Source organism: Aphis gossypii, chromosome 1, assembly GCF_020184175.1.
Source record: "Aphis gossypii isolate Hap1 chromosome 1, ASM2018417v2, whole genome shotgun sequence".
Lineage (NCBI taxonomy): Eukaryota > Metazoa > Arthropoda > Insecta > Hemiptera > Aphididae > Aphis > Aphis gossypii.
In genome coordinates this window covers 64,574,875-64,592,486 of record NC_065530.1, presented here as the reverse complement: position 1 = coordinate 64,592,486, position 17,612 = coordinate 64,574,875, and the positions used below count along the sequence as shown (strand labels likewise).

The window sequence follows — 17,612 nt, the reverse complement described above, 5'->3', positions numbered from 1 at the left end:
ATTAATAATTACTAATAACAATCTAACATCGTTATCGGATGACTGACGACTGCTAATCGCCGACGACTTACCTTTCCGAGAGTACTATACCGCGCGTTTATTTAATAACAATAATTTATTATATTTTTTCTGCTGTTTGTTATTGTTTTACGGTTATAATAATAACAATAATAATATGATATTATTGTTATTATTATTATTATTATTACGAGTGATGATATTATTCAGGTACTGTAGTATATAAGTGTATAATGTTATAATACTCCACGTAACGTGCGGACCAGCTGTTTTAGTCCGACAGATGGCGTGCCGATCGACAAGCAGCTAGCCATGAGCATAGTACCGCCGCACCGGGCCACTCACTGTGTAACACACACCGTCAAGCGCCGGCTGCTCTCTCCTGTCATTCGTTCGCCCGGTACCGTCTTGGCCGTGTCGCGCGATCAACTCTCTCCGTCCGTGTGCCGTGCGCGTGTGTTCGTAGTAATAATAATAATAAAAGTGCTGTGTGCGTCCGTTACCCGCGCGCGTCGTACCGTTTCCCGCCAGTGATTTTATTTTATTATTATTTTATCATAATTTTTTCCGTACATTTTGTGTTTATTATACTGCCCATATCATCGTCTTGTGATACTTAACTCGCGTCCACAGTTTTTAACTTTTGACGACGCTCGAGCGTATACAATTTTAATACCACGTGACGCGTGTACTTGTCATACGGTTATGATATTGAGTGACTATAATATTATATATTATTGTTTACGGACTAAATCAATTGATCTCTTTTATTATTTTTTTTCAACCGCCGGTTGTGTATCGTTTTTTTTTTTAAATGCTCATGGACCGCCACTCACGTTTGCGACGACAGTGCGTACCGAAGCCGAACATTACAATAATCGTGTTACGACAGTAGCGTTTTAATAATTTGTGAATGAACTAAGTACAGCGTGCGACGACGAGTGCGATCGCGACAACGACGTCGACGACAACGACATGTTCATAGTCATGACCACGTGTTTCCTCCTCAGTTACTTGGTGCAGATCGCGTCCAGCATCGCGTTGACGGCCAACACCTTGATGGATGATTGGGGCCTCCGTAAGTCCGGTTCTACAGTCTCCTCGGAAATGGAAAACTTTGAGAGACCCCCGAACGGCGAAAACGGTTTTGCGCCTCCCGGATTTATTATCGTTTTGGTATTTCTTTTTTCCGTGGGAACACTATATGCAACACTTTATCACACCTATTACCACGTCAATGGTGCGGTCGCAAACTCCCGCGTAGCTAAACATCGACACCAACAGCAGCAGTCGACCACCGTGTCTGCAAAACGTGAGTGTTTCTAATGTCTTAATTTCTAATCGTATTTCGTCACCCACACTGCCGGATAGTGGGTGTGTTTTTAGTTTAGTGGGTTGTAGGGTGGTTGGCCAGGTGTAGTCGTGTGCTGTGTAGGTTAAAGAGCGCGCGCGCGCGCTCGTCTGGTTTTGTGTCTGGAATTCGGTGGTTTCCGGTTCGCCTCCGGGTAGGTCGGCTGTAACAACATCTTCGTTGTTCTTTATGTTACTTATTATTATTATTATTATATGTGAACCACGCGTCCCAATAAGCTGTTGTATACCGTTTTTTCTCTCTCGCACTCCAACCCTTTCTCGCCGATGCTTAGTTTTATTGTGTATACCGTACCATTACCGGTACCTGTTACGCATATATCTTTATATCGTGGGTACGCAGTGAAATAAAACTCTTTGTCATGCGTACGCCAAGGGTATCCTAAAATAGCGTCTTCCTTGTGTGATCTTGAGCTAGTGGATGGTAGTGAAGGGGTGATCGAGAGTAAGTGAGGGGGATAAAGAGAGAGAGAGAGAGAGAGAGAGAGAGAGAGAGGGAGAGTGAGAGTGAGAGAGATCTAGTGAGAGAGTGGGTGAGAGGAGAGAGCTCGTGCACTAACAACGAGAGAGCCAGTAGGCAGCTGCTGCGTCGTCGACCGCCTCGAATAAGGCTTCTAAAAATAATCCCAACGCGCGATGATATTGTACACGAACATCACGCCGGTGATTTGATCGTAAACGCGTAAATATAGTATATTATGTTACAGTACGTTTAATACCCAATAAGTGCAGTTAATATATAATATAATATATTTTATTTAGATTTTATTGAGATCTTTAAAATTCAAGAGCAGAGAATTTCACCAATTTTTTTCAAGATAATGAGTTTTGTCTACTTAATAACGGCTTACATAAATGTTTAATTACAATAATAATATACCTAATATGCTTTTTATTTCACATCGACGAAGTATATTAAACGTGATATTAAATACGATATTACGCTATTTTGGTGTTTTTGTCGTTTATTTTTTTTTAATTTGCAGTCAAATTTTACTTTAAACGTTGCGTTTCGAATTAACAGGTTCGACGAATAGTTTTTTTTTTAAATAGTTTTCGACGAAAATTTTCATATAACACAAGTGGTACGGTTCGTACGCCACTGCCATATCGGTATACCGAGAAATCGTTTTGCCCAGAAAACGCGAATCTCTCACCGAACGTGCATGCGGTCTCTCGATACCATCGTTGCGAACGTACCCTTCTGAAACTCGTTGGGGTGTTTTGGCGGGGCGGAGACTATGAAGGACAGAACAAAAAATAAAGAGGGTTCCCGCCATAGGGTCTTGGCGCGGGGTTGATGAAATATGGCGTTTTTACTGCGCAGTAACCACCCAAGGCCAACGTGTTCCGTACAGCGTGTCCCTCGAACCACATCGATTACAAGAGAACGCATTCAAAAGAATTCATTTCTGAAATACTCGAATATAATAAAACGCGTTTTTATATATTATTCTACTGCAGTTGCCGCTGCTTATTTGTGTGTTGCCTTTTAAGATCTCTGGACTCTAATCCAATCGCTTTTGTTATACTTCCCTTACTCCAAGATGCCACCCACGTCGATCTCCTCTTCCATTCCACACAGGGATTTGACAGTATCGAAACGAGCTGTATTGTTGTCGTTGTTATTATTATTATTATTATCATTATGAATGTTGTTGTTACTAGTATGAATTTTTGACATCCTCACGATGAATTTTGTACGTGCATACACGTTTTGTCATGTATCGTCGTCATAACATAATTTTGTTTTATTAAAGTTTGTTGTGTACCTATTTATATTTTTCTAAAGTAATTGCAGCTTTTTTTCTAGTTTTCTTATTCGGAAAAAAAATAAAATTATAGTATTGTTACTATCGGTAGGCTTAGACAATCTGGCATAACAAAGTTTTTTAATAATATAGAAATATAAATACAATATAATATTATTAAGTATATTATATAAACATTATAAACGCATAGAAAATTAAATATTAATTATAATCATTCAAAATAATTTTCTTACCTACCTATTAAGTAAGTAAACTCACACTGTTTTAAAATCTACCGATTATGTATAGTACATGTATTATTTATGTAATAGGTACCTATAATATACATAATATAAATAATATAATTTATAATGTTTTATAATATTTTATTTTCGGAGTGTAAATAAAAACAATTTGTTCTATAATATATTTTGATAATACTCAAAATAGACGAGCTAAATATTATGTATATTTATTGAAATCAATTAAGCTATAAGTATTTAGTATTTACACATTGCCAATGGTGATTTTTACATGAATACCTTATGTAAGTACTTAACATTTTGTTGTTTTAATGGGAACTTAAAAATCACATTTATATTGTAATAAATGATGATACCTACTCGTGAGTCATGATTGGGGTCATGATATACAGCACGTGGGAGAGCACTGCTCGATATGGAAGGGCCAAGGGGGTAAAGCAAGACTAATACATTGTCTTCTTGCCTCCTGCAGCTCAACAAAATATTTTAACCGTTTAAAATGTGGTAATATTATATTATATAGTGTTTATTTTTTAAATTAAATTTGGTATATATTAGGAAACGTATACTTTGTTTTTAAACCTTTTACTCCACAACGTTGTTAGTATTTTATATCGCTTATTAGCGTTTATTAGTCATTATTATTTATTACAAAATGTTGACTATAATACTATTTTGATTGTAGTAGTATAGTATGGCCAGGGAGATACTGTGTTTCTATATACTATGTTATTACTTTGTATAATATAATAACGTTCGAAAGTGATCATCGAGAACAAAATATTAAACAATAGGTAGCTCGCAAAAAAGAACTGCAAGGTTATACAGGTATAAAACGAAAAAAAATTTAACTACAGGCCTTAAGATTTATAATCAAAAAACGTATTTATAATAATCGTTTGTTTGACCTAAAACTCGGCCGTCGCACAAACTTGAGTATATTATTATTATTATTATTATTATTAATATTATTATTAATTATATGTGTGTGTGAGTATACCTCTGTTCAACGAGACGGAAGTTTCGTGAATAGGTACATTATATTTTTTCGAGATATTTTTAAAATACATATTACATTATTATCTACGTATAGGCAATAAATATGTGTAGCTATAGTTCTCAAACTCAATTTTATTCATATCTAGGTACCTAACTTATTACACACATTTTTAAATAAAATTCGATGGAGTGCTAAATATGAATCATATAATGCTTGCGTGGGTTTGGGAGAGGGTTAGTCGGGGATGTCCATAGCCTTTCTTTATAGTTGCCTTTAGTTGTACCTACCTATGTACCTATATATATTTTATGTATTTTGCGAGCAAAACCGCAGAACTGCAACAAATTTCAAAACGGGTTTAACAGGTGATTCATAAAACACACCGAGAAGCAGACCTAGTAACAAAACACTAAAACTTTTGAAAAACAACTCATATTTTTAAAATTGTTATAACGTCTTTGATTTCTCTGTTTCTTTTTTACTCGGTGGATTTAGTAACATATTGCATGTCGTTTTCGTATACTTTTTACATGTTTTCGTGTTTTATTTTTAGATACCAAATCTTATTGACGACATTTTTTGATTTTCTTCGACCGATACAATAGGTACCTATATAGGTACACTGTATGTGGGTGTGGGTAGTATATTATATTATAGCCAAAAGGTATAGGTACCGCAAATATATTGTTGGCACACGTCAAGGACGTCGTCGCGTGTATTATGATGTCGAGGTATATAATATAGTAACAATAAGTAATTATTCATGTGCACAGTATACATATCGTTGTCAACCTCATTGGAGTACGACAAATTCAATTAACGATAATATTGTCATCGATACGCGTGTATAGGCACCCTAATCTCTACCTATAGCTACTATTATGATATTACATTTTGGAGTTTTGTTTTGCCTGTTTTCGAGGCGCGCGCATTACCACCGCGACCGACCAGCGTGCAAAGAGCCAAAGAACAATATAAAAAAATATAGTATAATAGTTATTGGTGGTTATGGCGACGAATGTAGAGGGGAGGAGAATACAGACCGGTGATTGACGTTGGGTTTCTATTCATTTGGTACAGCACACAATGTGTATGCGTGTGTGTATTATGTATGGTGTGTGTGCGTCCGTCGAGAATTCGCTGTGGGTTTTGTCAAAGTCGTATTAGGTATATCACCTTGACTGCACCGAGATCATGTCCGTACATGTTCAATTGTCGATCCCAAGTCAGTGTACCGTAAAAAACAAGATTCCCCTCTCATCCCCCAAAAGAAAATTTAATAATAATAATAGCGAGGAACCCATCTATAGATCCTTGGAGAGGCAAAAACGCTTCGCGGTCCGTCGGAGTCGAATGTTTCTTTGCCGTGCCGATAACGCACCAGCGGAAAGCGGAACGACCGCCGATGATAAAGAATGACCGCCGTAGTGGTGCTTGGTAAGGGGTACTTGAACTTGAAATCGAACAAAAAAAAAACGATTTGTTGCGAGTTGCACACGATAATGAGTTACGTGTTACGATAATACGTATGTATATATAGTATATATTAAGTATTACTTAGGCACGTGAACGAAATGTTATTAACTTAACTGTGATAAGACGCAAGACGTGTTTCTGCAACACTAGTTCAATTAGTAATGTACAAAGACTATTTGATAAAAATGACTTATATTTGTTTTGCGAGAATGACTTGTTGTTGGGTTTTAATAGCAATGGTTTGAGATAGCTTTTCCTTTCCAAAAAATAAAACTAGGATTCGATAATTAATAGGTACTGTAAAAATGAAAATACTGCAATGGCTACCTATTGCATATAAAAATCGGTAATCCCAAAAATATTTATGAGTGTGACGGTGTTTAAAATGGTAATACATGTATTTGACACTATTATTGAAATAATGCTCTACTCGAAGGTTAGAACATAGTATTTTATAAGATGTTGGAAAGGAAAAAGAAACTATTAAATTTTGAATACGTATCTATGTATGATTGAATGTGTTTTGTGCTATACGCTATAGACAGGTATTTGTATAGTGTATACGACATTTGTTCTATATAACAATAAAATATATGTTATACCCATAGTATGTATATTATTGTGTGTCACAGCTGTCATTTGACCGTCGTTATCTAAACGTGCTTTTAACAGTTCGAGAGCCTCGAGATTATAACATAATGACGTATTGACGTGTATATGATATTATGTCCGCATGCGCGGATGATATATATACATGTGCTTATACGAGAAAACGATAAAAATGATTAAAAAAAACTGAATCTCCTTTACTGGTTGAAAAAGATCAATTGTGTTGTCCGTGAATTGTTAAATCGAGTGTATAGTGTATACTGTGTTTGTAGGTGTATCTATAGCGGTATGTGCTATTAAGTACAATAAGCTCAATAATACATGTGACTACGTATCCAACGAACAATTTAATAAAAAATTCGTTTTTTGTAATCGTATGCATTACTTTCAAAACTGCAGAGGACATAGTTATTATTGTTGCTGTATTGCTTTTTTTCGAAGAAATAAGGATAACTTAACGATGATTTATAGGTACTGCAGTGGTTCGATACCCCCTGGGTTAGGTTAGGTTACCCCACTCTCCTGCAGCTATTTTTTTTTTGTTTCCTATCGTTCTCTTCAGAAAGCGCGAACACACAAAATGTTAGTGTCGTCATAGTGTTCAGTTTCTATAATATAATATTGTCTTGGGCACTTTTAATATCTCAGTATTTATCGTATATGACGATTTACGAATACATAGTTCCGAAATTTCTGTACTAACTCTAAACATGAGTACATGACCTCTTTGTTATTCAAAATAATGATAATAATATAGTTATATTGTTGTGAACGTGTTGAATATAATCGTCGTTGTCGTTATGTATTTTATACCAAGTGTAATATTTGAGGAAAAAAAGCATTAGCTATTCGTTAACCCATATATATTATTTATTATTGTGGTCGAGTGGTTATAGGTACTAGTGAATTGAAACTTTAATCTAAAATGGCGCTAGACTTGATCGAAAAATAATAACGTTAAAAAAATGTATTCACTTATGTAAAAGGCTTTATTAAATTTGTTATAACAAAATAATACTATACAGGTACCTACTGAATTAATTATTCAACGAAGGGTTTTTATAAAGTATTTTCTATCATTTATTTTTTGATGATATTATACATACTGTCTAGAGTGTTTAGACGTTTCTAAACTCACTATAGTGTCCGATTATATTATTAGAAAATTTGAAAAAAAAGTATAAATGTGGGTGTCGAATTACACGCAAAAATAAAAATGTTGAATTCTGTCTTCAAAAAAATGTAAGGCAGACGCAGTGGTTATGAACTTTGCGATGTTGTGATTTTTAACTATAGAATATTATTTAAACGAAAAACATGTCGATTTCCGTTCGTGTAAATACATTTTTTTCATAGATTTCTAAAGATTATTTTCCGTTTTTCAGGATCGAAAACCAAACAGCAGGTATGTGTTAAAAACGACAACCCGAACACAGAAAACTCGGTAAATGTGAGTACATCGAGCAAGATTTCCAATAAGACCGCACCGGTTAACAAATCAAAACCGCCGTCGGCGCCACCATCGCCCAAAAAGAAACATAAATCTGGAGCAGCAGTAACTTCGGTTACTGTTGTAGAGCTATCAGATTATGATAATTTTTCAGGAAGCTATCTATATCATGACCACAACGATGGCGACGAAGACAGTTTTAACAAAAACGAAGACTATTGTAATACGACGAAAACTGTAGTAATAATGACGATGACGACGACAGTAGCCATCTATTCCAGCATCAGCAACACAGGATGAATCGCCGACCATCGTCGTCTTTGTCATCGTCATCGTTGTCGTCTTTGTCTTCGTCTTCGTCATCGTCTTCGTTTTCGTCATCGTCTTTGTCATCATCATCGCCGTCTTGCAAAAACCTCGTCAAACAGAATCGTCAGTCGAATGGTAAAAAGTCATCGGCGAAGTCCAAAAGCGGTATCCAAGTGGAAACGTCGTCCGGAACAAGTGTGTCACCTTCACATGAACACACTGTGGCACAAAATGAATTAGTGTTAGCGCAAGCGGTGGCGGCGTCTACGACGACACCATTACCGCGCTTTGAAAATCCGACTACAGCTGTTGGCATTGAAAAAAAAATCATCATAAAAGGTTAGTATACTGTCATATATTATCGTTTTAATAACTGATATGTTTAATAATATATATTGCCACTGGCACTCAGTGGCGATTTGGTCTGGTTATCCACGCATATGACAACGTCGACTAGACCGCGACGGCGGTGTGTTTTTTGCGTTAGGTTAATTCGTATTTCGGTGGTTTTTTTTACCGTTTTTCCCATTCGTTATGTATTATTATTTTATATAAACCTACCTAAATTTGTACAATAATGTTTTATGCCAATGTCCCGTTACAGTTGTATCCCACCACTCTTCTTATAATATATAACGTGCATATAATACGTAATTGCCGTTTGCCGTTTACCGCCGTGTTCGGTTACAACCTAACAAAAAAAAAAATACTATGTTTTCATGCGGTTGTCTTTTTTGACGTTAACTCATTGGTGTACAGAAATCCTTAGAAATACGTTCTTATGATGCTATTATAAAAATTAAACAGCATAGAGTCAGAAATTAGAACAGCTAAACTAACAAAGTTTTGTTTTAGTAAAAATTATTTTGAGTTACTTTTCAGTGTATATGATACTGAAATTAGTTATTTAAACGCAAGATACAAATGGTTTGCTACTCTCTCTCACTATATATATAATATAGAGGATAATTTTCTTTTAAAGTGTTGGGTCGATCGATGTTAAAATATTGTACATAGAAGATAGAACAATTCACGAATTAAACAAAATTTGATTTTTTGTGGTTTGACTGCTTGAGTGGTTCTACAGGTATATTATATAGGTCCGGTTTGGGCTCGCCTAGTAACAATTTCCTGATGGTATCCTATACATGAATCAATTATTTACAAATTGTATTACTGTACTTCTGTACCCAGGCACTTCCTGTGTAATCCTGGTCGTGATATTATAATAGCGTATAATGTTATTTTATACATATAATATACCAAAAGCAACTTTGATAATGCGTCGTCACATTCGAAAGGACGTGTTAGTTATTATATTAAATCCGTAACGAAACTTGTGTTTTTAATCGATGAAAATATTTTATTTTATTCCTAGCATTTGCGAATTTCAACCGAAAAAGATTCATAAACACTCGCGATATTTGATTATCTTCATATTACTTACTCATTTTATTTTATGATATTTTTAATCGGGTTTTCTTTCTCAATTAGGATTACAAATTTTCTCGCATTCGTGGTCGAGTCATTATGTTCACCATGAATTATCATTCTTGTTCCGTGTTAATTTATTCGGCTGTCGGTATTGTATAATAGTATAACATCGGTATCCTAGGATTTTAGCAAATATTGTGCACATCTAATGTTATAAAAAATGACCTTAGTCGCATGTACACGGTTGCAGCCTATATGCGTGGAGGCTTTGCTTATTATAATGTATACATATAAATAAAAATAAATAATTACCAAGTATTGTAACAGGCGATAAAATTATAGGTATATACTAATAGTACTATACAAAAAATATATAAACTACGAAATTCAAGGCTGACGGCCACCTACTTCACAGCATATTTCCAATAGCATCATCTAGAACAAATTATATATATATATATATATATATACATACATATATACAGAGCGACTCTCTTATTGCAATTCGTTTGCTCGCCTTTACTATTAGAATTTAGAGTTGTACCTAGTATTTTTTCGGAGTTATACGTTTATATGGGTAGGCTACATGTATTTGGTCTAGATTACAGTTAAGTTTATTATGTAGACTGTAGATTGTTATAAAAATCACCCTGTGGACTGGCAATCAATGAATGCATTGAAGTTATTGCTGTCCGTGGACCGTAAATCGAGCTGAGAAGTAAAATTTTTTTCTCGAGAATTTGTCAGCTTGAGACGACTACGTTGGTGGTTGTGATAACTGTTGCGTTCAACTTGTATTTTTGTATTTTATTGTATTTTTTTTTATTTTTTTTAGAAAAAAATTAATTAATCGACAATAATATTTCACGTATAAGCGGTTCACTGTAAAAAATTGTTAATGTGGCTGTATTTTTTCCCGTACAAGCAGCAGCAGGTCCTGGACAAATATCACGTTTATATACGGAGGGGCAAAAAATAGTACCTAAACACTACTCCTTATCTGGCTCTTCTACATTGGCAAGTTTTTTTCGCCCGCTGCTATATATGTATATTATATTCTCATCATATTGTTCGGTGGTGTAATGTAGCTTAATGTTGACGGTAAACTTCTATGACATAGTTATCTTTGTTTTGGATTGACACGCCAACATTTCGAGTGACACGACGTGGACGTTTTAATTATATGATTCACGCTTATTATTTATTTTCGGTCTACTCGGAAAACGGGAAATAAACCCATCAATATTAGGCCGAACCGTCAAAATAAGGATATTTACAGGTAGATTCAATATGATTTAATACGATTTTCAACCGCGTTTATATTATATATTTTGTGTAAATACCATATTTTTTTTAACAATCATTAACACACGTTTTTCGAAAATAATTCGTATAAATGGTATACACAAGAACTGCTCTTCGGTAAAATCACAGGGAATTATTCTAAATAGTTATTTTCACAGATATATTAATACCTATCTCGCTAATAAATGACTTGTTGATGAATTTTTAATGCAATAACAGATAATAGTATAATACGTTCTTAGTAGAAGACATCGTGAAGACAAACCGTTACTTACGCATTCACGACTAATAATAGTAATATAGCAGAAGGACATATTTTTATATATCATACAATAAATAAGATAAAGTATATATTATATTATATTACTATTTATTTAATTATGAGTTTTATATTATAAATTAGTAGCTGAAGCTAACACAACAAAGAATCGAGACTGTAGTTCTGAAACGGTAGATACTCGCACTTACCGTATACACCGAGTAACAGAAAAATCTGTTATTTTACATTGAAATCACATTTAAATATGACAAATATTGATAATGTATATCCTGTATACAAACACATACCGTCTGTATACCAAAATTAAACAACTGAAGAAAGTTGTTCGGTCGTTTGCGTGTGTGCAGTGCTGCTACACAGCCGTTTATATTATAATAGAGATCAGTGAAAGTAGACAAGTGAGTAGATTTTTTCTTCTCTCGTCTTCCATTGGAATACGACATCATATTAATATTTTAATACAATGTTATTAATAACAATATTAACGTATCCGGTGCTATAAATGCTGTTGACGCGAGTGTCGTTTTCATTTTATCAAAACTGGATTGATATATTTATGCACGTACAGCTACTCTGTGTTTATATTTCATAATAATATTGTGTTGAACATAATTTTTAATTCATCTCTTTTTATGCTTGAACACAAAGTCTAAAGCATTTGTGATTATCCGCGATTTTTCTTCCTCGCTCCAAAGAGTAATTTTCCGAGTACCTAGACACGTGTTGATCGATCTGTAGTATGCACCACCTACGGGACAATTGTAAGCCATCTCAATCATAATAATAATATTACATAATAAACAACACATATAATATACAGAATAGATACAAGTTCATGATGCGCGTGGTGTACTTGCTGTTACAGTGAAATAAAAGTCTCCGAACCGATAAACGAGAGTGTTCCGATTACGCCGAGAAAGTATGGCGCACTAACTCCTTCTGTAGAGTACCTACGCCTACGTATAATGTTTCTATAATCTTTCGTTGATTTATTATTAGGTATGCGCGTTTTATATCGTAACGGGGTCGTGGTGGCGATAATGCAAAAAGTGATTTATTTATAAAAGTACAAGGCAGGACCTCTCGATCGCAGTACACAAGTACATAATTATAATACACACACATGTTCTCCATTTTGTTATTAATAATATGTACATCGACTCGGTGTTGGTCCTTTTATTCGTCTGAACATCTGTCGGTCGATGCTTTCTCGGCTGGTGTAAATGTGTAATCATTTGAAATCGAATCAGCTGCTATTGCAGACGGACCACATTGATACTTATATTTTCTGTCCTGAAGCGTCGTCGGGAAACGTATTACATTACTAAACTGCAGGTGTTTTTTTTTTTTTGTACAGACAATATTATCTAACTCTGGTAAATCATGCACCACATCCCACACGCATTGTGACATTTCCAGTCTACTAAAAGGGCCCACAAGTTATAATATTTTATTTGTAAATGTATATTTACGTTTCATACTTACTTTTTGGTGGCGGTTTCGATTATAAACTAACTAAAAGCTTACATGGCGCTTGCTAACTAGCTGTTGTTGAAATATAATGTGTTGCGCTATTTAGAAACGTGTTATCACTTTTGAGAAATATTGTTATTTTCAAAATAGAGTTTTTGTTTTTTTTTTGCAAACACTTGTTCATCAATGGATTACTGTACATAACCTGCACATTAAATCAACTATAAATCTATAACAAGATGATACTATCTAAAAATATAATAATAATACTAATAATATGATATAAATATATATTATTATAATAATTAAATATTAATAATATTATAATAAAAGTAATGTTTTTGACAAAAATTAAATCGACTTACCGAGTGTAATATTAATAATAAAAAAATAACATTTACAGAAATATAAAAACAGAAATGAAAATTAATAAATTTAGTGATAGGTATATAGGTTGGCTGTCTCCGCTCAGAATCATTTTTGTATACTATAATAGATTAAGTTATGGTATTCAATTTAATAAAGTCGTTACAGTAACTAACTTACTCCTACTATATAGTAGATATGTACCAATTTACCTATATCCTTAAAATGATGATTGAAAATCCTAACCATAACTGATATTATAAGCCTGCGTGGTCCATAAAAAAATTACTGTAAATCTCTTATAAGATTTCCTCAATAATATTTATGATAGTTGACGTTATAATATTATTAGTTTATTAATTGTTGATATATACTATTATTGACGAATGGTTTGCCACTTGTATTTTTCAGAGGTCGTCAAGAAATCGACAGCGGAACAGTTGGATAGGATTGCGGAACAAACAATCCCGAAGAAGGAAGACCGAAATAATAATATCATCGTCAACAATAATAATGAAAAAAATGATGATTATTTTGGAAACATGTCCAAGAAACCGGGAAAAAGGTCACGAAGACGACATAAAAAGAATAAACCACAATTGTTGGATGAGAAGACGGCGCCAATAAAGACTGAGAAGAACACGGTCGAAGAAAAATCGAAAAATGTTAACGGAGAGTCTGTTGGACAAGACAAGATTGAGAATTTAGACATGCCACTTGCAGTACTGTCATCGCCGACTCCGTCACCTTTCGAGGATAGTTTATGGGGTACTTTAAAGTGGAATGACAGTACCATATGGAATTATGTGCATATGTCACATTACTTATTGACCCCCCTCCAGCTGCTTGCTAACGGGTTTCCGATAAATTTTAAGGCGGAAGCAGGGTGTGCGGATTTCTATCGGCAGAACAATAGACGAAGTAGACTTAATCCCGTTGCAAAAGAGTTTTTATTGAATAACCAAAAATGTTTGTCGACAGCCCCGCCACCTACCCCTCAAAACCTCGCCAATGATAAGGATGCTAATAACGGATCGCCAAACCAAAAACGAAAGAGAAGAAGGCACAAAAAACAACAGTTATCACCCAGCGATCACGTTCCGTGCGCTCGCTGCACTTCGTTTTTCAATGTTAAAAATGAGACTCGTTCCGCAAAGCCTGGTCGTTGCACTTACCACTACGGCAAGTTGAAGTTCTACGACCCTCTTACTATGCTGAGTGCGTACAGTTGCTGCAATGGCAGTCGGGAGTCTAAGGGTTGCACTCAAGCCAGCCGGCACGTGTGGAATGGTTTTAAAAATGGCTATAATCTACAAGTTAAGAATTTCAAGACGACCGCATACTCGACATTACCCATAGACCTGGATTATAAAGAGGGTAAAGAACCAAACAAGCACCGCATGTACGCCTTAGATTGTGAGATGTGCTACACCGAGTGTGGTTTGGAGGTGACCAAGGTGACGATGGTGGACATCCGCGGAAAAGTCGTGTACGACACGCTAGTCAAGCCCGACCGGCCGATAATTGATTACAACACCCGGTTCAGCGGTATCACCGAAGACGACTTCGTGAAAAATCCATCCAAGACGCTGGACCAGGTCCGCAGTGACTTAATGCGGAATATTGGTGATAATACGATACTCGTCGGTCATGGACTAAACACTGATCTTGTGGTACTTCGCTTAGTTCACAATGTTGTGGTGGACACGTCTACGCTGTTCGTGAATCCGAACTCGACCGCCGGCCCTTACAAAATGTCACTCAAATCGCTGGCTTCCCGATTACTAAAGCGCGAGATTCAAATTGCTTATGGCCACGACAGTATTGAGGACGCCCGGGCCGCCATGGACCTGGTCTTGTACAAAATCTGCCGTGAAACTCTAAACAGTAAAAACCGTAAATAGCAGCAGGTCGCTCTGCGCCCGTTTGAGCGCAGACTCCATCTCAATCTGGTCTCACTGCTGCACCCCACACCTCACTTTGTCGTTGTTCCTATTAATTATATTCATACATATTGTTTATGTCGTTATTATAATCATGCATGCGTACATACGTAAAATCAACTATACATTTTTATATCGTCGAGTATTACGTTTATTGTATATAAAATGTTTATAATATTGATGTAGGTACGCGTGTGTATAATAATATTATTATGATAATATGATGTATTCATTTTTTTTCCTATTTTTTTTTTTTTTTTTTTTTAAAAAATGATAACTTTTTATACGATTCATTTTCACACACGTCTTGACACTGTGATAAATTGATCGACGAGCGATCCGTTCTGTTTACGGTGATCCCGCTCGATCTAATGACTGAATGATACGTCAACCCCCCCCTCCCCTTCCCCAACCACAAATCTCCTTCCCCATGCTTTTTGTACTTATAAAATAATAATAAAATGTATGTACAAACATTTCTCACTTTTTTTATATATATATATGTATAATATATTATATTATATATTATATTATTTGATTTAAAAGATTTTTGATTTTTTTTACATTTTCTTTCCTACATCCTTGGGTGCATTTCATCCAACCCTCGTAATATTATTTCTGATAAATACAATTTATTTATTTTTAAGTTTTTTGAATGTGGTAAGTATGGTTTTTTAAGTATTTGTAGTCCAGTTTGAGGCAAAACGCCAGTTGAATGTCGACCACTGCTTAAATGTCAACGAGCCAAAGCGTGATGAAATCGAATACGCATTATTCTACATGGTGAAGGGTAAATAGTAAGTATGAAAGTGATTTTGTTCTCTGTTCTCGTCATTGTCCGATCAGCCAAAGATTATTATCGAAGAAAAATAATGATACAATATTCTCGATATCTACCACCGGTTAGGTTGGTCTTGACGCATTCGTTATCGATATTGTCGCTGTAGTTGACGTTTCCCCTTTTGACGACAATAACGGCTTTCACTCGGCTATCAAAAATTTAGTAATGTTGGAATGAAAGTTGTGCACCTTTTAGAAATAATAATAATATAACAACAACGCGATACCTACATGTGTGCTTACACTTTCCGACGGATAATATTAATGATCATTTAGACTCTCGGAAATGTGTGCCGCGAACGCGGGAATATAGCGCGAGTCGGGCTCGTTTGATAAAAAATCAACAATAATAATAAACATGTAGTAAGGAAAGTACCATATGCGTAAGATAAAATAATCGTACGCATATACGCTCGAAAATCGCGTCTGGCATGGATTCCATTCGTCGTTTGGCACGTCCGCTATAGAAATTTGTCGTATCTACATAATATTATGTTGACGCGCGAACGGCGGACTGTAGCCAACCCGCTCATATATTATTATATATTATGTACATTGTGCGAAACGAATAATGGTTATAAATTCGCCAGTGACTACCGTCTTAGTCCCGGGACCGTATTTTATTTATTTTTTTTTAGTACCCACCTCTGAGTTGATTAGGTTAGGTTACAATATGACCTATAATTATATTTTTTCTTTTACCAATCGCACGTGTTTTCAAATCATATTGTGTATTTGTGCATACGTATTTATTTTTATGGAAATATTTTTGAGACGAAATTATTTATTTATTATCGACGATTACTTTAATATCAATGTCACGGTTATATTATGTAATGTAGAAAATATTGGTGTTCATAAGTCTAAAGCAACAGCGTAACTATTCTAAATTTCTAAATACAATTTTAATGCATTGTTGCTGAGATTGATTTTTTTTTTTATATACGATATTCAGACATACATATATAACTATCCTATAATTCAATATTTGAAGTTTGAACTGAAAATTCAAAATACTGATAAATATTTCGAAACTATAATATATTGTAAAGTAAGAAATGTTGGCACACAAAACAATCTACAATTAACCGGTAGATGAACTTAGTGAGCTTTTTATGCAATTTTTTTTTTTCATAAAAATAATACGAAAAACTTTTGGGTGGCCTATGTATAATTCTAGTCGTAAATATGAATACAAATATAATATCATCAGTCATATTATACCTGTAATACATACATGGTTTGTAAGTAAATTATTGTGTTCGTGATTTCAATTCCACGCTTAAATCCTAGTGATTAGCCATCATTGCAATACACCTCAAGCCTTAATCTCGGCCCCCCTCTCATTCGTGTACACAAATATAGTAGAAGTTACACACAAGCACACAGTATAAATATCGTCTTCGGTGAAAAAACCTTATCGTCGTCGGTCCGACTCGTGTGTAACAAAAAAAAAAAAAAAAGATCAACAATTAATAAGTATAGGTACGCATCATGTGAAATACACCGCAAGGTTGTTTGGTTTACGATAAAACAAATTATGTTTTATTGAAGTACATAAAATACAATATTTAATATAGGAACCTTTAATATTACAATCGATCGAATAACTATATCAACGATACCTATATTAACGATGTATATTGCTTGTATTGGGTAAACTATAATTTCTCATTATACATTTTCAGTATTATCGGTAGCCGGTAGGTAATGTGTCTTTTTAT

At 34.7% G+C, this 17,612-nt stretch overlaps 1 protein-coding gene across 1 annotated transcript; it reads left to right on the top strand.

Moving 5' to 3' along the window:
- Window positions 1–367: 367 nt before the first annotated feature.
- Window positions 368–15,595, top strand: LOC114132937 (M-phase inducer phosphatase-like). The gene is given in 4 exon segments (XM_027998546.2): window positions 368–1,330; window positions 7,874–8,163; window positions 8,166–8,586; window positions 13,517–15,595. Coding segments are annotated over 4 exon segments (2,541 nt in total). The 5' UTR covers window positions 368–993; the 3' UTR covers window positions 15,010–15,595.
- The last annotated feature ends 2,017 nt before the right edge of the window (window positions 15,596–17,612 follow it).